The sequence below is a fragment of the Mastigoproctus giganteus genome, chromosome 7 (assembly GCF_048544385.1).
Source record: "Mastigoproctus giganteus isolate SK-2022 chromosome 7, ASM4854438v1, whole genome shotgun sequence".
In the NCBI taxonomy this organism is placed as follows: domain Eukaryota; kingdom Metazoa; phylum Arthropoda; class Arachnida; order Uropygi; family Thelyphonidae; genus Mastigoproctus; species Mastigoproctus giganteus.
Window position 1 is genome coordinate 128,482,016 of NC_143581.1, and position 24,111 is coordinate 128,506,126.

General features: G+C 36.6%; 1 protein-coding gene across 3 annotated transcripts in view; it reads left to right on the forward strand.

The window, feature by feature from the left end:
- Nucleotides 1–21,313, forward strand: part of Cog6 (conserved oligomeric Golgi complex subunit 6) — a 439,606-nt gene extending 418,293 nt beyond the window's left edge. For all 3 annotated transcript variants that reach the window (XM_090377892.1, XM_090377894.1, XM_090377893.1), the window contains 2 exons: nt 2,916–2,995; nt 21,102–21,313. In XM_090377892.1, coding sequence (XP_090234018.1) covers nt 2,916–2,995; nt 21,102–21,249 — 228 coding nt within the window. In that variant the 3' untranslated portion in view covers nt 21,250–21,313. The remainder of the gene's footprint in view (nt 1–2,915; nt 2,996–21,101) is intronic.
- Nucleotides 21,314–24,111: the final 2,798 nt, after the last annotated feature.

Genomic DNA, 24,111 nt, shown 5'->3' on the forward strand with positions numbered 1-24,111 from the left:
ACTCTTAAAATCATATGAACCCTATGCTAACATACTTAACAAAAAAGTGTTGTCAAATGCTAACATCAAAACTCAAAGAGCAAATCAAAGCAGAGCAGGATTACTGGAGGCGCATTCTTCAGCAAGTTATTGCAGTGATTTCCCTTTTGGCAGAAAGTGGCTTGGCATTTAGGGGAGATAATGAAACATTTGGTTCACCAAACAATGGTAACTTTCTTGAATTGCTTGAATTAACTGCCAAATTTGATCCCTTCCTGTGTGCCCACATAAATCAGTATGGAGGTAAAGGCTCTGGTCAGTCATTGTACTTATCCAAAAGAGATTATCCAGTTGATGGCTAATAAAGTTCGAGAATCAATACTAAGTGACATCAAACAGGTTATTTTAGTTCATTTGTCGATTGAACCCCTGATGTTTCCCATGTTGATCAACTTACTGTCATTGTTAGATATGTTTCTCTTAGTGATGGATTACCAGTTGGACACTTTCTGAGTTTTTTTGAACTGAAAGATCACACTGGAGAAAGTATGGCTGATCTGATACTGAACTACTTCAGTGAACTTGAAATAGATTTCAGTAAATGTAGAGGACAATCTTATGACAATGCAGCCAATATGGCTGGAAAGTATAACGGCACTAAAAAAAAAAATCTGGAAAGGAACAAGTTTGCAAAGTTTATCCCTGCACCGGACATTCCCTAAATCTAGTTGGACAAACCGCAGTTGACTTGTGCCTGAATGCAGTGAATTTTTTTGGCACAATAAATGAGCTTTATTATTTTTTCTCAGCTTCTAAAAAAAAGATGGGCAGTGCTAAAAAATTTCTTGCCTCCTGAGTCGAAAGTTCCTAAACATTTATCAGACACAAGATGGGAGGCTCACGCCAAAGCTACTGCAGCTATTAGCGAAAGTTATGCTAAGATTGTTGAAGCCCTCAGTCATATTTACTTTGATGAAACTGAAAAAGGAGTTACTAGACGATAGGCTGAAAATCTTCTGCAGAAAATGGAAGAATTTGAATTCATTTTCATGCTTCACCTTTGGACATATTTGCTAGATCAATTTCATAAAGTTAACAAGGCACTCCAAAGTTCGCAAATTTCATTGAGCACATGTGCAAATAGTTACAGCTCACTATTGCAGTTCATATCAAATGCTCGGGCTAATTTTGATGAAATTGAATAGCAAGCAAAATTTACTCTACTGGATATAGAGTACAAAACTGTCGAAGAATGCAGAGAGTACCAAAAAAAACAAAACAATGATGGGACAGCACCCGAAGCCTTAGAAGAACTTTCTCCAAGAGACAAATTTAGGGTAAATTCATTTATCTCTGTCATGGATCCTCTTGAAGCCAACTTAGACAGAAGTGCAACAGTGTGTAGGAGTGTAGCTGGCAATTTTTCATTTTTGGTGAAGCTGCAAGCAACCAAGGAAAAGATTCACAATGGCATTGAGATGTTGATGCAAGAGTATTCAAAGGATGTTGACCTTAGTCTGGTTGATGAACTCTTGCACTTCTTGTACGTCAAACATGCTCACCCTGAAAAAGAAAATTTCAGCCACCAAGATATGTATCAAATAATATTCCAGGAAAAATTCGGACAGCTTTTCCAAATGTGGTAACAATTTTCAGATTGTTCCTGTGTTTAATGGTTACCAACTGTACTGGCGAAAGATCATTTTCTAAACTAAAAAGGATAAAGAATGATCTATGGTCAACAATCTCCCAAGGTCAGTTGTCTAATCTAAGCGTTCTCTGCATAGAAAATGATAAACTGCGACTTACTGATTTTAATGATATAATTGATAAGTTTGCATCCAAAAAAGCCTGAAAGAAACTGTTCTGACTTTGTATATAGTGTAATGTTATAACATAGCTATGAGTCACCTGTGAAGGTTCTGTGTGAACGTCTTCATTAATTCCATACTTTTGTAAACTTATTAAAGGTTATAATTTTATAAACAATCTTTTTATCAATGCTAAAATTTCAGCAATGTTCTACTTTCATTGAGTAGATAAAGAATAGAACTAGGTTTTGTTTCTCATGATCAGATGCTATTAATTTTGGGCCTCCCAAGGTCTCCTACCCAAAGGCCTCCAGTTGCTTTAATCTGGCACTGCTTAATCTTTGCTTCCAGATTTTAAAATTAACTTTTAATTTTAAAAAATGTTTTAAAAAATTTTAATAAAAAAAAAGTTACATTTTAATTTAAGTTAAATTTTTTAAAAAAATTAAAACCTTGAGGTTTTAATTAACCGCAGTGAGCAACCATAGAAAACAGTTGACACATCATAAGATGGAACTTATTTAGAGTATATTTGAAATATAAGGAGGGCAACTCATTGTGAAGGATTTCACAATATGAAAAGTTACAATAATGATATCAATGTACAAATTGTGGTTTGTTTAAAAAATTCAACTATGTAGTAATGATGCAAATGCCCTAACTAATGTCATAGTTTAAATTTTACAGTCTGAGGTTTTCTGCATTAAAATGTTATTTATATTATTCATACATAAATATTATATATAAAGAGAAGTGCTGTGTATGATATAAATATTAATTTGTTAGATAGTAACTTTGTTTTTGTAGGTTGAAGTGCTATGTATATACTCAGATATAATTTTTTTTTTTTTTTTTTTTTTTTTGTTTATTTCAATACCAAAATCATGCACAGCATGAAACAAATTCTCTCACACCTGTAATATATTTATTAAAAGTAATATAATGATTAGAGATGAAATGTTTTTCATAGTTCAAATTAATATAACCCTTTAAACTATCGTGATAGTTTTGATGCTTATTTCTTATTTGAAATGTCTCTCTCTGCCTATCAGAATTTTAAAGTTAATCACAAATTGTGTTACGTGCATGAAATTTTTATTTCAAAGATGTTTTAATTTTTTACAGAAGGAGCTTGATATTTTTTTGGCATCGCCCGATAGTATGGCAATTTCGCAAAGTAGTCTTCTTCTTAGTGCCACCATGAGGTAATTTCATTTTTTATTGTGAAGTTATTTTTTTAACTATTAAAAAATCTACTTCTTAAATTATATAATTTTATAGTTACTTCGTCATTCTTTTTTATGGGGAATGCCACATGATATAGTTATGTACTTTTTCCCCCCTGCAGACAAATTAATGAAACAAATGCTGTATTCTGTAAATTGTCACTAGTAGCAATTTTTTTATATGTAATTTTTTATTTTTACAAAAATTTTTCACATTACTAATATCATGTTCATTATTTGGACACACACACACACACACACACACACCCACACCAGTTTCAAAGGGAGCGTTTAATTTAAACACCTAATATATAAGGCCAACTTTTGACTGCATGGAGGCATTGAACGTATTTTTCAGTAGGCCAGTCAGAATTGGCTTGCAAGAGGGCCATTTTGGCCAAAGCAAAAACTCCTTCATTTTGTCCCACAGGTGTTCAGTGGGGGTTATGGGCTACACTCTGAGCTGGCATTTCAACTTTTTCGTCACTGTCCCCAAACCATTCATGTATGATCCTTGCTGTATGACATGGAACATATCATGCTATAGTAATAGTTATGGCAAATGATGCAAGAAAGCAAGCTTATATAGCATTAGACAAAAAAAAAAAAAAAAACCACCCTGCACAGTTCACCCATCCTCCTGGAGTCGATGGCATATATCCAGTAATTTTGATAGAAGCAGCCAGAGCATGAATTAAACCTTTGAAGTTAATAATGGGGGTATCTAAAGGCAGTTCTATGAGTGAAGTTGGTAACTACTTTGCATGCAATGGTAGGAAAAATCTTAGAATCAATGTTGAAGACTGCAATCCAGAGACATTTAGATAGATATGGCATTCTGAATAGCAACACAACATGGTTTTTTTAAAAAAAAAACATTTATTTCCCCTCTCAGTTCTGCTATAATGCGGTACATGTGTTCCTAAAAATCTCCAGGTTATGGTATTTCGCACATTAAAAACAACAGGGCTTATGGGAAAAATTGGGGTACAGGCAGAACACTCAAAAAAAAAAAAAAAAATTTCAGTGTGATAAGTAAAATACTAAAAAAAAAAGTTAGAAACCCAATAAAATTGTTAACACGCATTTAAACACCTTAAATTTCTCATAAATAAATAAATATTACAGTAAATATAGCACTTTACCTTGACATGATATGAAGTTTTTGTTTGTTTGTTTGTTTGATATTTCTGTTCACTGACTTTTTTTTTTTTTTTTTCCATTGTAAACTTTAAAACAGTAAAAAAGATAAGCAATCAATAACAACAAACACGACTTGCACAAGTGAAATATGGGGTAACAAGTTTTCGAAGTTTAAAAAAATGAGAATGAAGAGAAGGTTCTGAAAAGGTGTTTGTTTTTATATGATTGAAGATTTCATGGAAGAGGGAAACACATTTCACCATAATAACATAAAAACCCACAGAATTCCAGCTATCGGTATTGTTGCAAATGCAGTAAGATCAAGATTACTATCCGTTTATAATTAGATTGCACTAAGTGAAAAGCCCAATAAACCGGGAACTGTAAATTGTTTTTATTGTTTTATTTATGGTAGTGACCTCCAGAAATGTGCTCCTTTGCTCACGCTATCACGCCTCACAATTTCTGTGTGAACAGAAAAATGCAAAGTCTTGAAAATGAGTTGGCCTACAACACGTGTTATCTTTGTGAATACAGCGAATAACAACAGTGTCTCCAACCAATACAACTACAGTAAATGGAAATATAGCTCTCATACATTTGACGTGTGATATTTTTTAAGCTTCATAAACGCGTATGTATTGCTGTAAAGATCGCTGTGTTCAGCTTTGCATTCACTTAGTGTTACTCGTAGACGAAATCGCCCGTGAGCGAATGTGAAAATTGAATTGTTCCATAATATATCAGTTGCATTGGAGCAAATTTGCGTTGCAAAAATGCGTTTTATAGAAGAACTGACTGTAGGCTATTTTGACTCAGTTACTCACGAGCTGGATGTAGTAACATAATTTATTTGGATTTTACAAAGCATTTGACACAGTCCCTCATGAGAGGTTACTGTATAAGCTTGAACAGGTTGGGATTACTGGTAAGATTTTAAGATGGATTGCTGGGTGGCTGCAGGGCAGAAGGCAGAGGGTTGTGATTATTGGATGTTCTTCAGATTAGTGTAACATCAGGAGTGGGTTCCCTCAAGGATATGGTTTGGAAAACAGACTTTCAACATAGGATGATTGTTTGATGCTGCATCAGTCATTTGCTTTGTACACAACTGCAACTCATATGAACCTTCCAAAGTCCACCTGGTGAGCTGGCTCACATTCATGGAATGTGATTGATGATCCAATAAAGAGAACAGATGTATGCATGACTTCCGCAGAAAAAAACTACAGAATAGATCCAAGAGGTAACAGGAATAACCATTGGTATATCAACCATCTGGAGAGCTGCAGGAGAGCATTGGGTTCAAAGGTGTGCCTAAAGTTGTGGTTGTTAATGCAAAACAGCTTTGAAGTAGTGTCATGCCTGGTGTTTGCAGACTCTAAAACAGTGGAAGAATGTACCAAAGTATGATGAATCTCACAAAATAATGCACTGTTCAGATGGACATATTTGGGTAAATTGCTCACGGTGCTTTGTGTCAAAGTACATCATTATTTGTACATGCAGGTAATTTGCCAGTATCAGTGTCCCCCAAAACTTGGGATAACAGTAGTGGGGAAGATAATAGTAATCAAGTTCAAGTGAAGATTTCCTGGAAGCCTCCACTCCACAAGATGTCGACTCTCAGCCAGTAAGTTCAGGTAGTGAGGTACATTTAATCACACAAGATGAGTTGAATGATTTGGTTCGAGACTTAAATTTGCTGAAAGAACAAGCTGAACTGTTAGTAATAGTAATCATGGCATGTGATGCAAGAAAGAAAGCGTATGTAGCATCAGCCAAAAAAAAAAAAAAAATCACAAAAACATTCCCTCTAAATATTTGTCCAGTTCCCCCTTAAAATTTATTTAACCTATCAACTTCCACAATGACAGATGGAAGTTTGTTCCAGCAATTAACCACCCACTGGCTAAAGGCAAATTTCCACACATCTGTTCTACATTTGTCTTTCCTCAATTTGAATTTATGTCCCCTTAGGTTCGTAATCTGAACAAGTGGAAGAATCCCATCAGAATTCAGCATGCTCAACCCATTCAAGGCCTTATACACCTCAATCAGATCACCTCGCATGCCTAGTCTCCAGCCGCTGCAATTTGCCTCTCTTGGTAAGAGAGGATTAGGTTCTAAGTTACAGCAGTGGAATATACTCGCAGCAGGAACAAAGATTTCAGTGTTTCAAAAAAGATGAAAAGCTTTTGAAAGATTTTGCTACGGAGGACAATATGTGTTTTTGCAAAGAAATTATTGGACTTCTGAAAGAACTAGGTGTCATGCATAAGTCAGATGAATGCCGTTTATTCATAGAAGCCTCAAAATTAAGTTAAAAAGCAGTTTTGCTTCATAATGGCAACAAATTTCCATCAGTTTGTGTTTCATTCAGTTGGACTTCAAGTCATGAAAGCATATCTAAGGTTCTACATGCTATAAAATATCAGGATTATGGTTGGAACATATGCAGTGATCTTAAAGTTATTGGTTTGCAGGGAGGTTTCACAAAATATTGTGCCGACCGGGCTAGCCAGGGTAAAGTGCCTGCCTGGCAAACCAAAGGTCGCGGGTTCGAATCCCGCCTTGGGCTTGGATCGGAGTAGAAAATGCAGAAACCTTGGGAGGTGCAATATGGCCACAGAAGCCAATGTGCCAACAACTAACAAAAAAAAAAAAAAAAATATATATATATATATATATATATATATATATATATATATATATATTGTTGGTTTTTGTGTTTGTGGGACAGCCGTGCGACAGAAGAACATTATGTTGTGCAACATTGGGACAAGTGGGAAGATTTCATATCAGGACAGTCTAATGTGAAATATATTCCTTTAGTGCAATCAAACAAGGTTCTTCTTCTTCCACCCCCGCACAACAAATCACTGTATGATATGATTATTTGATTGTGGTACATGAGGATGATTTTGACTTGTTTTTCATTCCCAGAATGTTTATGCGATCGAGTTTCTTCATCTTGGAAAGATTGGGTTCCCAGGGACCATGTCATAGTTGCATGAAGATCTAGGACAGGTTCATCTGAGTCACAGTGTTATTGATGTACATGTTTATTAACGTAATATCGTTTGTCTCTTTAGTTGGAGCTGAGTCAATTTTCAGTTTTCATCTGACGGCATATGTGGTACAGTTGGTGGAACTGTGACTGCAGTATTGTTGGCTCTCTGCTACTTTCTGTTCCTTAGGAGTCTGTTTCGTGGATGACGAGAACATTGATCAGACTCAATCTGCAATGAACATGGTTGAGGGAACTGAGACATTGGTTGGTATTACCGTTGTGCTTTTGGGTGTTAGCATAATTTGCTTTTTTTTTTTGTCACTTAGTAAGTAACTTTCCATTCTACTCTGTATTTCTTTCCTGTTTTCCAGAGTTCACAGGATTGGAAGTAGGTATTTGACATTCACCTTGAAATTTGGAGAATGCAGTGTTTTAGCATTGCAGCTTGTTTGCATGCGTGCTCTTGACCCATAGTTTGGGAAGACTCCTCAACAAGCTGTTTCCTGTTGACCAAATTTTTGGCATTTGTAGTTTCTTATAGGATTCAGAATATATAAGATTGTACTCAGCAGTTGAGATAGCTAGCATTGACACTGAAATAGGTGTACCAAATGTCGGGGTGATGTTGTGTGTGGGAGTAAGATCTCCATTATTTCTGATCATGATTCATTTGTGCCGGCAGCCAGCCGTTTGTGCGGTGGCTACCGGCACAAACGGATCCCTACGTTCAGACAGTATCCGCATTTTCTAAGGTCTGCCGTGACACGATTAATTTCCTTTTCTTTATCCTCAGAGGTGGTACAGTGTGATCCTGCTCTATCAAATAGAGCTTTTACTACACTGTTCTTATATTGTCCAGCTTGTGCTGAGTTGTAGTGGGTGTATTGGCCTCTACACATGGGCTTCTTAAACACTGATGTCTTAAGTCTAGAACCCATCCTGGAGACCAATACATCTAAAAATAACAAGGTACTGCCTATTTCCACCTCTGAGGTAAATAGTATAAACTGGGAGAAAGACACTCCTCTAAACTACATTCAGAGGAGTGTCTGAACGTAGGGAGCCATTTGTGCCGGTAGCCACCGCATACATCCCCTACTATCCGGGCCTTACTGAGCATTTAACGAGAATTTTACGGGGTTATAAGGCATGCTGTGTACAGCTTCCCGGGCGGAGGCTGTGCGCAGCTGTGTCCCAGGTGAAAGACAGTACAGTAAACCCCCACTATTCGCGGTATCTGTATTCACGATCGCTGATTTAATATAAAATGAAACCTAAAAAAAATGTGAATTTTAAAGCGCCGTGAACATTTTCCGCCATAAAAAAATGTGGGCGTGGCTAAAACTATCTTTCCCGGTCAAAAAAGCGCTCAGTGGGTGGGGGAGATGGGGGTGACAAAATCGCGAGCGTGGATGTTTCTCACTAATCCTTGTTCAGTATGTGTTATGCGCTTGTCATGGAAGGTTTCGTCATTTGCTTTTAATTTATATGCTTATAAATTGAATAAATTTATCAATTTATAAATTGATATGCTTACAAAAGTGATAAATCTACCGTTTTGCAGTGTAAAACAGACTTTTTCGAGTGTGTTAACGAAAGAAAGTGACTTTCTTGTAGACAAGTTCTTTCTAACCCGTACAAAAATATGGCTACGAATAACAAGGGAAATGTGAAAAGATCAAAGACGGTGATGACATTAGCGAATAAAATTGATTTATTAGACAAAATTTCTAATGGTGAAAGTGTCTCCTTAGTGGCAAAACATTATAAAATCAATGCGTCAACGGTACGATCAATCAAAAAATCGGAATTAAAAATCCACCGTAGTGTCCATGAAATGCGCTAATTGCTTCAAAAATTTGCTCTGTAACTCATGATGTTAAATTCGAAAAAAATGGAAAAAGGCTTTAAATCTGTGGATAGAAGACCGAACTCAAAATAAAATTCCTTTAAGTTTTTTTTAAACTAGCAAAGGTGCTAGTTTGAAAGATTTGTTTGAAATTTCTAATAAATCTTACATTTAATATTAAATTGTTTCTTATCTTCATTTCGATGCCATATGTTTGCATTTCACTATGTACTGTCTATGTACATAGTCATATTATGAAGGTACATATAATACATACATAGACAAAATTTTAGAATAGTTTTTCTTATATATTTCATACTTTGGAACGGAACCCCTTTATTACTATGGGAGCCATAACTCAGTATTCGCGTCATTTCTCAGGAACGTAACCCCCGCGAATAGCGGGGCTTTACTGTATACCAAAAGACCTCAGTAGTGGAGTTGTAAACAGAATAGAATTCGCAGATTGTGGGGAGTCTTATGTGGGGGGAAACAAAACGACGGCTCAGGGATCGTCTGGGGGAGCATTTAAATGCTATAAGAACTGCTGATTATAAATCTGCTGTGGCTGAACATTTTTGGGAGAAGCAGCATCAATCTCCCCAGAAGACGCGATCATCGTGGAGCATGGGTACTGGGAGCGTAAGTGGCTAGAGGGTTTACGAATTGGCTCATCCAGTAAGAATACCATGAATAGAGACAGAGGTATATGCATACATCCTATTTTTGAAGCAGTTGTCCATAGTATGGATGAACGACTTTGTTTGCCACGTACCCGAGCCATGTCCGCTTTCAGTTCTGCCCATGCAACGAGGGATCACGTGGAGGAACCGTGAGTCTGTTATATAAGGAGTAGTTGCAGGAAGTCTTATTACTGTTGAGGAAGGGAACTGACGCTCTCGAAAGTTTCAGGTTTTTTAGCACTTTTAATCTTTATATTTTAGCATATTTTATAGTAAATATTTTATTATAGTTTTAGCATTCCATAATATACAGTCATCAGTTTATTGTAAATTTTATAAATTGTTTTTCTGATGTTTATTTGTAAAAACTTTAGTTACAGTAAAATGTATTTAATGGTTGGTGTATGAGTTCACTTATTTCCTAGACATGAATTTTTCCAACCTCAGGGTATTCCAAAGGTGTTTTTCCTTCTGCCTGGAAATTTGATCATATCTAGCCAGTTCCTAAAAAGGATGACAAATCACTCCCATCCAATTATCGTTCCATTGCAATTACTTCTACTCTTTCTAAAGTAATGGAGAAATCAATTTACCGGCAACTCTTACACTACCTAAAAATCATAGAAATTACCATCTGATCAATGATCGCCGGTATGGATTCCGTGAGTGTCGATCCACTGGTGATATTCTGGCTTATGTTACCCATTTATGAACAAATTCAACGGAAAAGTTCGGCGAAACACAAGCCGTTGCTCTTGACATCTCAAAGGCTTTCAATCATGCTTTGCATAAAGGTCTTCTAAACAAGCTTCCATCTTATGATTTGCCAACTGTTTTTTGTAATTGGTTATCCAGTTTTCTGTGATTGTTCACTGAGGGTGATGGTAGATGGCTCTCTGTCTTCCAACTTTTCCACTAATGCTGGTGTCCCCCAAGGTTCAGTTCTCTCCTTCACCCTTTTCCTCTTGTATATTAATGACCTTCTTCCATTGACTGGAAATGCTTTCCATAGTTTTGCCAATGATAGCATTGTAATTCCACTTTCCATTTTGAGAAACCTTACCCTGCTCAATCAGCTTCAACTTCTTGAATATCCGCTACCAATTCCTTAAATGCCGATCTCCAGGTAATTCTCCAGTAGGGTAAAGACAACTTGGTTGATTTCAATCCTTCTAAAACTCAGTCTTTTCTTATATTTCACAAAAAAGGATTCTTCTGCTCCTATGCTTATCTTTGGTGACACTCCGATTTCTAGGCAAGATGATATATCTCTTTTGGGGATTACCCTGACTTCTAATCTCTCTTGGCACAAGCACATTACAAATATTGGTTCCTCTGCATTTAAAAAACTTTGTTTTCTCTTTTGCTCTTGGTATTACTTTTCTATCAAACAGCTGTTCATTCTGTACAAATCACAAATCCACCCAACCATGGAATATTGTTCCCACATCTGGGGTGGTGCCCCCAAAACCTCTCTCAGGCTTCTAGATTCCATTGAGAAAAGGTCAGTTGAGTTTATTAATGACTCCTCTCTAACAGAGTCTCTCCACTCACTGTCTCATAGACGAATTGTTTCTGCTGCATGTCTTTTCTACAGATAGTTCCATGGGCATTGTTCTTCTGAATTGATATAATTCCTGCTCTCTCTTTCAAAACAGTCCGAACACGTGCCACCACCAGCCAACATCCATTTACTGTCCAACTTCAAACTCACAGAACCAACTTTTCATCTTCCTTGTTTATTCATTCAACTACAGTTTTCTGAAACAATCTTTCTTCCTACGTATTTCCTGAACATTATAGTCTTCAGAAGTTCATGTCTAATGTCAAAAAATACCTTCTTTTGTCTTCTCAATCTCCAACCCAAGCACAGTACTAAGTGCTATAGGTCTCCTATAAGTACTATATCTCTCATGGTTGGGGTTTTCATTAAAAAAAAAAAAAAAAGACAACGCCGCTTATTTATGACTTGGAAAACATCTGTTTATTACTTAAATTTTATGGTTTCTTGTTGATTGTTTTTCTTTTTCTTTTTAATTTGGAGTCTTGAAGTGTCATGGTTAATCTGATCCCGGTAAATTGAGTCTGCTGTAGTATTAGCAATGGCCACATGGCGCAAGTAAGCCTATAGCTTATGCTGCACGAGCCAAAAAAAATAAAATAAAATAATGATAAGAAAATTTAAAGAAATTAATAAAAGAAAAGGAAATAGACAACCTATGCGATTCCCTCCTCGCATAGGTAACTATCCAGCTGACCTTTGAATTTCCCCAAACTGTCAGCCTCTACCACTTACATAGGTAACTTATTCCAGTAATTTATAACTCGCTGGCTAAAATAAAACTTCCTGTAATTCAGTCTAAACACAAACCTCTGTAACTTGAATTTATGGTTCCTAGTTCTAGAATCATTTATAACTGTGAAAATTACATCCTCACTTATGCCTCTCAACACCTCAATCAAGTCTCCTCTCGGGTACCTAGTTTCCAAGCTGTGCAATAGGCATATTTGAAGTCTTTCTTTATATGGATGCCCTTTTTTCTGATCTCACCAGGCAAGTTACCAATTCTTTGGATCCTTTCAAGAATCTCGCTGTTTTTCTTTAGTTGCGGTCTCTATACTTGAACACAGTATTCCAAGCATGGTCTAACAATAGCCATATATAATGGAATTATGACGTCCTTATCTTTACTAGTAAATGTCCGATAAATCATTGATAGGACACCATGGGCCTTCCTTGCAACCTGTCTACAATGCTGGGAGAACTTAATTTCTGACAGTATTGTATAACACCCAAATCCCGTTCTTCCATTGATGGCTTTAGTTCAACTCCACCAAGTGTATAAGTTATTTTGGGGTTACTGTTCCCAATCTAGGTCACTCTGAAGGAGAGGATAGAGAGCTCTGCTTGGCGGTGATCATAACTACTCTAGCAATCGTTACATCATCTGCAAATCACACCCTTAATCAATCAATCAATATCCTTTAATCAATGCCATTTATGAAAATCAAAAACAACAATGGTCCTAATACTGATTGTTGTGAAACCCCACTTCTTACATCAACCCAATCTGGGGAATAACTATTTATCACGACCCTCTGCCTCCTACCCTGAAGCTATCCATCTAAGGATTTTCCCTGTAATTCCAAACTGTTCCAGCTTATAAAGTAACCGCTCATGTGGGACTGAGTCACTTGCTTTGCTGAAATTCAAATACACAATGTCGAAATTATTCCCTAAATCCAGCTCATGAGCTCAATTCCTGGACACCAGCTTCCATTAAAGCTACTGTCCAGGAATTGAACCTTCAATCAGTTCATCTTCTGTTACATTGATCTGTTCCCACTCTGCATTTAGTCCCTTGGAGATATTTAATGTTGAACATGGAGTGACCTGCATGGCTAGTCCACCAAACATTAACGTCAGCAGAGTCGCAGAATGTTTATGACTTGCAGTTTCAACCAGTAGGTTGCCAAACTGTCTCTCTATTTTGGTTGAACCCACTACTTTTTCTAAGCATTTCTGTATAAGATACAGAGATAGAGTGCTCACAAATTTATAAGATGAAGAATGGTGGGCATTCCTGTTGTGTGGGCTTATGCAGTTATTTTGACTATATCGTATCATCGTCAGCTTAGTGCCTAGGCTGCTGAAGTGCAGAATAGTTGTCATAATCCATGGTTAGCTCCTTTTTGTTCTCGAGGATTAACTTTCCCTCCCAGGTTTCTGATTCCACCATGGGCAGGCAGAAGTAGTGCCACTAGCAGGACAAGTAGTTGGAAGAGTTAGTTGGTTAGTAAAGAAATTAATATATGTAATAAAAAAGAAGGGTGAATTTCCTTTCTGGGTTCTGATCCTGCTTTGAGTAGCACTTTATTTGAACAAGTGAGTGGAAGTTGTCTGTGCCCTACATGAACTGTTGTTGTTATTTGGTTTTTAGGAGCATTAGCAACTAAGGCCATATTACTCTGGGGATATGCGGTGGTCATTTCATGACCTCTCCGTATTTGGTGGTCATGGGCTCGAACCCCGGTCTGATCAAGAAGCGTGTGCTACGCACTGCTGCTCCTGTTACTGGCTACGGAGCTGCCCACATGAACCGATGAGCCAACTATGAAATGATCTCGATGTTGAGTTAAGGGTGCAGTATTTAGGGACCAGACTTGAGTTTGAATTTGTAATCCATCACCTTTGAAATACACCTGTTGTCTCTGGATGGCCAGGTTCATGTCAGAAAAAACGGTGCCTCCTGTGGACGATTAGACCACCACAGTGACCCTACTGCTTGTGATGCAGCAGTTGAATAATGATTATCATTGCATTGCTTCTTGAAGATGTTGGTTTTGAATGGTCTGCTACTGAGCTGTGTATTCCTTCGGTTAATGAAAGGATGCTAAATCCCCTGTTCATTCCATTACTTTATTGACTTGTATATGGACTACATTCCATTTCCTGAGCAGTGCTATTCTTGAATATGGCTTCAACATTACTCTATGATGGGTACATCAGCCACATACATTGTTGTGGTTACAAAGTTCTCGAATTATTTTGATTGTGATTTTATGTAGTGAATGCAAATTCAACTTCCTATTGTGAGGTGAAACAGTTAAATGTTTCCTCATGAGAAAGACATCCTCTAATCAAGATTAGCTTTAGTGCAAAATACCTGTTTCATTGATATATGTTTGTTGTTATTTGGTTTTTAGGAGCATTAGCAACTAAGTCCATATTGCTCTGGGGATATGCGGTGGTAATTCCCTGACCTTTTCGCATCCTCCGTATTTGGTGGTCACGAGCTCGAACCCCAGTCTATCATTGATATATGAACTAATATACCAGATGATTGATGCTGTATTTGATATTATCTGTATGCTGACAGACGATCCCTGGCTGTCTCTGTGTGCTAGGAATGATAACCACCCAGTGGTAGCATATGTTATATTAGAAATTACCTGTAAAGTATTGCAATAATGGTGGGGTTGCCAGGAAAGCTAGTTGGTACCCTTCTTTAATAAAAAAAAAAAAAATTCTATTCTTGAAAAGTCAGAAGAACTAGTTTAAAAATGAACCTCTGAGAGAAAATTGATATAACTTAAAAAGAACTTTTATTGCTGCGAAAGATTGGCACTGGAAATGCTTGACCTTGAATCTGCTTAGTATCTGGGGCTCTTCTTTTGCTTGGTTGGATTGTGGTTTTAAATCTTCCGATGTCAGTGCTTGCTCAGATCTTGCCGGTGAAATTATTCTTGTAGGGATGAAATCCTTTATGCCACTCTCCACCTTAAAATCTGATCCTTTATCTAAACCTTAATTTTCTAAATGTTCTAAGACTACTGAAGATAAGAATGTTGCATATCACAGATGGGTTGCATCCAAATCTCCAAGATCATTTTCTACCTACAATAAAGCTCATAACAATTGTAAAGCAGTTGTTAAAAATCCAAATTAGATTTTGAACAGACTAAGAGTAGAAAAAATTGTGTATTGTCAAAATGGTAGTCAGTCCACATGATGGTTCTGTCTTATTTTTCTTCTAACTCTTGTATTGCTGATCTTGGTAAACCACCTCCTACCATTTTCCCAGAAGACTACACGCAGTCTTCTGTCAGAAAAATTTTGAACAATCTTGATGCCAAGAAAGCTCTCATTATGATGGCATTTTTCTTACTTGTTCTCAAAACTTGTGCTTCTCTTGAACTTGCTCCTCTTCTGTGTTACCTTTATGCCCACTCTTAATTCCACTGGTCATATTTCTTCTGCTTGGACCTTTGCTCATATCCAGCTATTTCCTAAAAAAAAGGTTGATAAATCTCTCTCTCCTTTCCTCCAATTATTATTATATCACACTTACCTCTACTCTTTCTGCAGTAATAAAGAAGCCTTCTGATTAATGATATCCATTGTGGATTTGATCCACTGGTGATTTATATATTGTCTTGTGTTTCCTCATCTGTAGACAAATTGATTCAGTGGAAAAATTTGGTGAAATTCAAGCAGTTGCTCTTTGGCATAATGGTCTTCTAAACAAGCTTGCATCTCTGATTCTTCTTTGAAATTGGGTGGTCAGTTTTCTCTATGACCACTGTTGGTGGGTGATGGTAGATGGCTCTCGGTCTAACTATTCAACTAATGCTTGTGTTCCCAAAAGTTCAGTTCTTTCTACCACTCTTTTCCTATCCATAGTTTTTCTGATGAATCGCTTCTCGGCCTTCTGGCTTATATCTATTGATGAAAGCACATTGCATTCCACCTTCCAGTTTGAGAAACCTTGACCTGCATAAACAGCTTCAACTTCTTGAATATCCACAATAATTCCTTAAATGCTAAATCTCCATGTGAGTAATTCTCCAGTGGGGCAAAGATAACTTAGTTAATTTCAATCCTCCTAAAACTCAATCCTATCTTATAACTTTCCAAAAAGATTCTTCTGCTTGTATGCTTATCTTCAGTGACACTCAGATTTCTAGACAATGCCACATATCTCTATTAGTGATTACCTCAGTTTCTGATCTCTCTCTCTTGGCATAATCACATATGAAATATTGGATTTACCATATCATCCTCAGCATTACTTTCTTTCTAAGCCACTACTCATTCTGTACAATTTGAAATCTGCCCTACTATGAAATATTGTTTCCCCATCTGTTGTGATGCCCCTCTCAGACTGAATTCAAAAGAGGGCAGTTTAGATTACTTAATGACATCTCTTACAAAGTCTGAACTTCTGTCTCATAGATGTTCAGTTTCTGCTGCATGCCTTTTCTGTAGATACAGTCTGTCCTCGTATAGCACGATAGTTGTGTTCCTAGAAACTCTCGTGCAATGCAAAATCGTGCAATATAAACAACAGGCCCCATGGGAAAAGTGGGGTTAGGTGCCGACCACCCAAAATTGAACACACATTACCAAACACAATAAATAATCGGGTAATTTTAATCGTTATAAAATACATAATACTTACGTATTTTATAACGATTAAAATACGTAATAAAAAATAAATTTTTATTATATTATAATAAAGTATTTTTAGTATTTTTTAATATTAAAAAAGTATTTTTTACGAATAAAATACGTATTTTATTCGTAAAAAATTTATTATATTAAATAAAATAGTCGTAATAAAATGCTTATGTATTTTATTACGACTATTACGTAATAAAATATTGCTAATGCTTTTGCTTCTATTGTAAGCGAACTTGTTTTTTGTTTGATTTTCTATCCAGACAGATGACAGCCGTTCCATCTCTTCCAATTCTTTGTGTCTTAATCTAATGGATTTTAATTACACTTTGGTGAAAGTTGTTTTTATTTTCTCTGCATTCTTTGTAATTCTCGGGGTTGCCTCATTTAGGTCTGTAGCATGTGCAATATCACATGGTCTTTCATTTTGCTCAAAGCGTTTCACAATTTCATATTTTTTTTCTCTATCGACAGAGGCGGACTGGCCATAAGCCTTACCTGGGAAATCCCGGTGGGCCGGAGGCCGGTGTGATTTTGGCCATAAACCGTAGTATGAGGCCACTATAAATTTTCCTGGGTAAGAATTTTTGATCCAGTCCACCTCTGTTTATCGATATTGCTTTTTTTTTTCTCTCTGAATCTGCAGTGTCTTCGCCAGGATGCTTCCTTTTCACACCTTTTAAGTATTTTATTAATTTTTAGGGAATAAAGCGCAATTACAAAACGAGGAGGCACTATTAATACACATAAACAAAGCTGCGCACGTATAGCAACTGAATAAACAACACCGTAAAGGCCGAGATACACTATTAACATCCCACATTTTACTAAAGCACATTTCTGGGGGTTACTACCATAAAACAATAAAAACAATTTCCAGTTTCGTTTCTGCTAGTGGAATCTGTTATAAACTGGTACTAAACTCCATCTAATTGCATTCGCGATTATATCGATAGCTGGAATTGTGTTGGTTTTTACGTTATTATGGTGAAATGTGTTTCCCCCTTCACTGATATAAAACACATAAATACATTTTCAGAATCTTCTTCATTCCTATCGTGTTGCGTTCGGTTGGGGTGATTCCGCGTTCGACTGCCATTTCTTGTAAACACAGGCGAATCGTGCATAAGCGAATTCGGTTCGTGTTATATAAGATAACGTTCCCCTATTTATAAATCGTGTATGATCGAATTCGTGTAATGTAAACACATGTTATACGAGGACCGACTGTACTTCCATGGACACTGTTCTTGTGATCTGGCTTCTATAATTCCCTCTCTCTTCCTAATAATTTCTAAAAATATGCTGTAACCAGTCGGCGTCCATCTACTGATAAACTTTAACTTGCAGTACCAACTTTTATTCTTCCTCCTCATTTATCCATTCGATTTGCTTTTTCTGGAACAACTTTTTCTCACATGTATTTATTGAAAATTACAACCTACAGAAATTCAGGCGTATTGTCAACAGGAATCTTCAACCCATGCTATACTAAGTACTATAGGTTCTAATATCTTTTGTGGTTGGACTTTTCAAAATAATAATAATAAGTAAAAGATTTCTGACACAACTAACACTGCCTTGATAGCATTAGCATCCTGGGTCCTTTATAATTAAGTGTTTGATTCCTGTAAAAACAAGACAATATGTGAACCTTGAACAATGTCTTTGTTGGTATGAAATGCTTAGTGGCTTCTATGATTACTTCCCTGAAAGGGAAGTAATCATAGAAGCCACTAAGCATAGTAGCAGTAATTGTTGGTCCTACTGAAAGGAATTTAAAAACTGTCTAAGACTACTGTAGTCCTCTGCAGAAGCAAAATTCCTTACCTTTAACAGTAGTTAGATCTTTAAGTTTACAGTTGAAGCTCTTTATATTAACCCTCTTTTTAACATTCCAACATGTTATAATGTCCAATGTGGTTGGTCCCGGCCAATTTCTCATTAACCTAATGCTATTTTACCTAATGATTAAAAAAAAAAGATTTCTCTATAATGACCATAAATTTCCACCTCTTAATCTGATTTTTTTCTTTTTTTATTACAATATCCACATTTATAAATGACAGAATTCAGCTGTATTTCATATCGGTATATTATGATCACAACCACCTCGTGGTTCTTTTATCTGGATATTCTTAACACATGAAGAGTCACTGCTGATAATCAGATCAAGATAATCACTTTCTCTTGTTGCTGTTGTAGAAAAGAGTCATTGAATAAGTCTAGAAATTTCTGCTATTGTGTGAGTAACCAACCCACAGGCTCCAGTCACTATCTGTAAAATTATTCCCTCTTTATAAAACAATCCAATCTGTTGGCCCATTATACCTATAGTTGTCTATTATACTCATCACAGCCATTTGGTCTATAGCAGACTCCTACTTTAGTTTTCCCAATGCATATACTACACCAAACTTTTCAGCATTCCATTGGCTGCACATATTATCTGGGTGCACTGCACCCAGATAATGTGCTTCTTAAACAAGAGCATTACTCCCCCCCTCACCAGCACACTGTCTACTACCGAAATGGTGATTAGTGACACTCAGTGTATCAATGCATCTGGGTGTAATACAGTCTTGGTTGTCTGAGGACATGTCGTCTTCTTCTCTTGTATGCCCTTGTCAACATCAACCAATTGTTGACCTATATATAGGAGCGCTCTGTTTGACAGACGTAAGTTAAAGCTACTGAGAATAGAATGCCCATCACAGCTATGCATTTCCTAGTGGATGAATTGACCTGAATTTTCCTACTTATCTTACTTTCTTACTGCTCCTGCATCTCCTTGTGGTGCATTGGGCTTCTATCTTCTTAATCCTACTATGACATCACATCTGTGTTCTCTCATGATTAGAATATTCTAAGGGATGAATTACCACTATCTCAGTGTTTCTTGTTGCATCTCCTATGGTGCATTGGAATGCCGATCTTTGACTTACATCTGAACAGCAACTGTATGGATAGGTTCAGTGAGTATTCTATGATTCACAGTTGTATTCCACGGCTATGTGCGTATAGAGTGCAACTCTTTCTTGGGTATTCAGATTTGTCTGAAACTGTACAGTATTCTAAATAGGGTTGCCAGAAAAGCTGGCTGGGACCACCCGGTTTATTAAATAAATAATAAAAAATAAAAATAAACAATTATTATTCCTGCACACAATCTATATATTTGTATTCCACATCACTTATGTCTGAATGGTACCACCTTTCTGAAATCCTTATTTCTGTATTGACTTAATCATTACTTCAAATTCATCTAATTTGTTTGCTATACTCCTAGCATTAAAGTATAATATGTTATACAGTAAGTCTGGATTAAAAAAACTAACAGCTCTAGAGAAAATTCAACGGGTACAAATATGTATGAGAAAGTTGAACATTTCACAGGATTTATCATCGGTTTCTTATGGAGCTTGACAGTCTTCTGAAACTTACTGAATACTCATTTGGGCATATCCCATATATCAGTGTCGTCTGTATTGCTACAGATGCATTTCCAATCCACAGCCTATATGTAGAAACACAAATATCACCTATAAACCTTGAACATAAACAACTGACACTGCAATATCTTTAAAAAAGTTGATCCATGCCCCCTCACCCTACTTGAAAGAACTTGCAACAGATATAAATTCATACGTTAATAAAATAGCTATGGTAGCAAGGTGTCATAAACACTCAAAACAACCAGCCAATTTAACTCCATAGCTAAAGTTCAGTAAATATGTAATCAAAGATAGCCATTTATCTTTTGATCACATGTTTATATGACTTATTTTGCACTCTAAGAGTATAGCAAAATTTCTTTTGCATGGGAATGAGTAAAATGAGGATTCTCACTGGTAGGAGAATCCATAAATAGCTTCATTTTATTCTCTTATTCCATAAATAACTTGAGTAAGAGAAGAAGGCATGAACTCATGAAGTTTATGTACAGCATGTTGTGGATAATTTAGTAAATTTCCTCCAAAGTAACCAAGATCATTTTGAGGGTTTAGTGTCAAACAATGTTAATTACAAAATTGAAATTTTTTTTTTTTTTTTTTTTGAGATAAGTTTAGTTTTACTTTATACAAATAACAATGCATATCATGTCATAGAATTGTATCTCTGGTAATTTACAAGTGAGGTTAGGTTGTGAGTACATTTCCAGTAAACCAAAAAAAAAATTAAATGACTTTTTCTTGGTTAATTACAAAAACGTTGACTACACAATCATTTTGTAGTTAACATTGTTTGACACTAAACCCTCGATTTGATTGAACATTTTCTGGTAATGGAATTTTTTTTTTTTTTTTTTTTTTTTTTACATATGTAGAAATAGTCTTCTTCTTTAGCTATTATTTAGTTATTCTAATTCTAAAAAAGGAAAGAACTTTATTCTGTAATTAAATAATATCAGATAATTCATCTTTGCTGTTTTTCAGGCATAACCTCAGAAAACAGTCCATGGAGTTGTTCTGTCGAGTGTACTGTCAGATATATAAAGCTGTACATGCTCCTGCTAACAATTATGAAAACCCCATTGCCATTCTTCATAGAACAGCAGAACAGATTAGAACATTGTTATTGTAACAAAATATTCAATTAAAAGTTTTCACATAAGTGATGAAATAAAATCATTTTTGTTATACTAAAATTTAAAAAAGTGCTCTATGTGTAAAATATATCACACCTTGTTGGCTCTATTGGCAACAAGGTCAAATATAGTTTTACTACAATTTCAAAATATGAATGGTTTGATAAATATCTTACAATATTGTAGAGATCAGGGTAATGATCAATTCAATAAAAGTTTCTATAAAAGTTTGATAGAACTAAACTTATCTTTTAAAACTACATATTAATATTTCACAAGCATTATAGAACTTGATAGAAATGAAGTGATGAAATCACTTCTTCATTTGTATAAAGTGATGGAATCTAGAAAACATAACTAAAATATGGCAGATTAGTGCAGGCCAAGGTGAACCTTGGATGTCTTTCTTATTGTTAATAGTAGTGCCATATAATGCAAGAAAGTTTATAAAGCATCAGCCAAAAAAAAAAAAAAAATTCCCACATCATTTATCCATCCACTCCAATAATTTATCTAGTTCTTCCTTGAATTTATTTAAACTGCCTGCTTCCACAACAAATGGAAGTTTGTTTCAACAATCAACCACCTGCTAGCTGAAAGTAAATCTCTGCATATAGCTATCTTGCAACCATCTTTTCTCAGTTTGAATGTATGTGTAAAGTCTGTGCAAGAGGAAGAATGCCATTAGCACTGAGATTTCTCAATCCATTCAAAGCTTTAAACATCTCAATCAGATCACCTCACAGGTACCTAGAATCCAGACTGTGCCATTTTAACAACTGAAGCCTGTCTTGATAAGGCTACTCTTTTCTGCACCCTTTCCAACAGATCTGCATTCTTCCTAAGATGAGGGGACTCCATCCCTGTATGTAGTACTCAAGGTGCGACCTATCTATTGCCTTATAAAATGGGATAATCACCTTTTCACTGCTAGCAAAGTTCCTGTATATTACAAACAAAACCAATGAGCCTTCCTGGCAGCCTGTCCTCATTGTTCAGATAATTTCATATCTGACTGCACAATAACCCCCAGGCCACCCTTTGTGTCTATAAACTTAGACATTAAGCTTGATATACCATCATCGATATCATTCATAAATAAATATACAAATCAACAATGGGCCAAGCACTGAATCTCAGGGGACTCTATTAATAACATAAGGCTATGAAGAGCAGTATACATTAATAACCATTCTGTCTTCTTTCACTCAACCATCCAATTATTAATATTTCATAAGAGCAGTCTCCTCAATCTCTATGTGATGAGGGAACCTCCCAGTGATGCTGCTCGTCTTCCAGATTAGCATCACTGTGATCCAACACCCATATCTTGATTCTAGGGTTACATAATTGGAATCCGGTGTGTGCAGCCATGCGCTGCAACCAGTGGAAACTCAGAAAGAGGGATCCTGGTGGTTGATGGGCCCAGCCTTAATACACCACTTTAGGCCCTGCTTCAACACGACAGGAGGTCCTGACTGTGATCAATCGGCAGGTGGTTCTTACGTCTAGGGTCAGCTCTGTTCCAATAAGTCTCCCTCCCTTTCGTCCTAGGACGGAATCAAGGCTTATTGGAAACATGGGTATGGTGCTTCTAAGTGAACTTGGCATCACATTCGTGTACACAGTACCTGCTAGTTCACAAGTGGGCAATCCCTCATAGGGTATCAGAAATTTTTATCTTACTCGTATGAGTAATTTGAATCCTATTTCTTCTTGGGTCTCAGCAAAGCCCCTCCTTAACTGATCGGAAGATACCAATAATAGCAATTCAATAAGACCCGGAAATGAGGATGGACCACCATCTCTGACACCACTTTTCCTCATTCTTTGGAGAGCAGGCACTCAGGAAATAGTCATCCTTCTTCATCCGGAAAGGATTAGAAGGGTCGACAGGATCTCCAAAATCTGTCAAAAGTCTGTGTTCTGGAGACATTTTAATTGAGGTTGCAATCCAAAAAAACATGTACAGTACTTCTGAAAGCCACATCGTTACCCCCCTTCCATAAAAACCTGAATTTTTCACGTGGTGTCGTATTAGAGTGGGATCTTCTTCTTTCTGAAGAAGAGATCTGCTCTGAATTGAGAGACCAAGGAGTGACAGCTGCCAAAAGAATATTGATGCAGAAGGATGGGAATCCTGTCCTTACCAGAGTTCTCATCCTAATTCAACACCCTACGGCCTTCAGGTTCCATAAAGGCAGGCTATTTAAACTGCCCAGTGAGGATTTTTATTGGCATTTAAAACATCCTGAGGTGTTTTAAATGCCAAAGGAATGGCCACTCTCAAACAGCTTGTTGTGGCTTCCCTGCCTGTGCTTGCTGTGGTGCTAAAGACCACAAGAACAAGGAATGTTTAGCTTCTAAGCCAAGTTGTACTAACTGCCAAGGAGAACACCATGCATACTCTTGAGCATGCCAAAGGTGGAAGGATGAAAAATAAATCCAAAAACTAAAAACAGAGCTGAACATCTATCAGGAGGCCAGAAAACACATCCAACTAATAGATAGCGCCAAGCCCTCGTACACCCAGAAAGGTTCTGGGAAAAGTACCATCAGTACTCAGACTGATATGACTATTCCACCAAGGGAATCATTTACTCCCATTGTGCACTATTAAGTTCCTAGAAGCCCACCCAAAAATTAGTCAGCTGCCACTCCTATATCTGTACCTCTGCTCCACCACTTCCAAAACACAGTGCCAAAGAAATTGGAACAGCCACCTACAATCCAAGAAACAATGGATGTAGAAAATAAGGAGGTACAAGACGAGTCTGACCCTGAATCTTTGTGGAAGAAGAAGAAAATATGGATACAGGCCAACCCACATCATACATTGTGATCACTATCACCCAGTG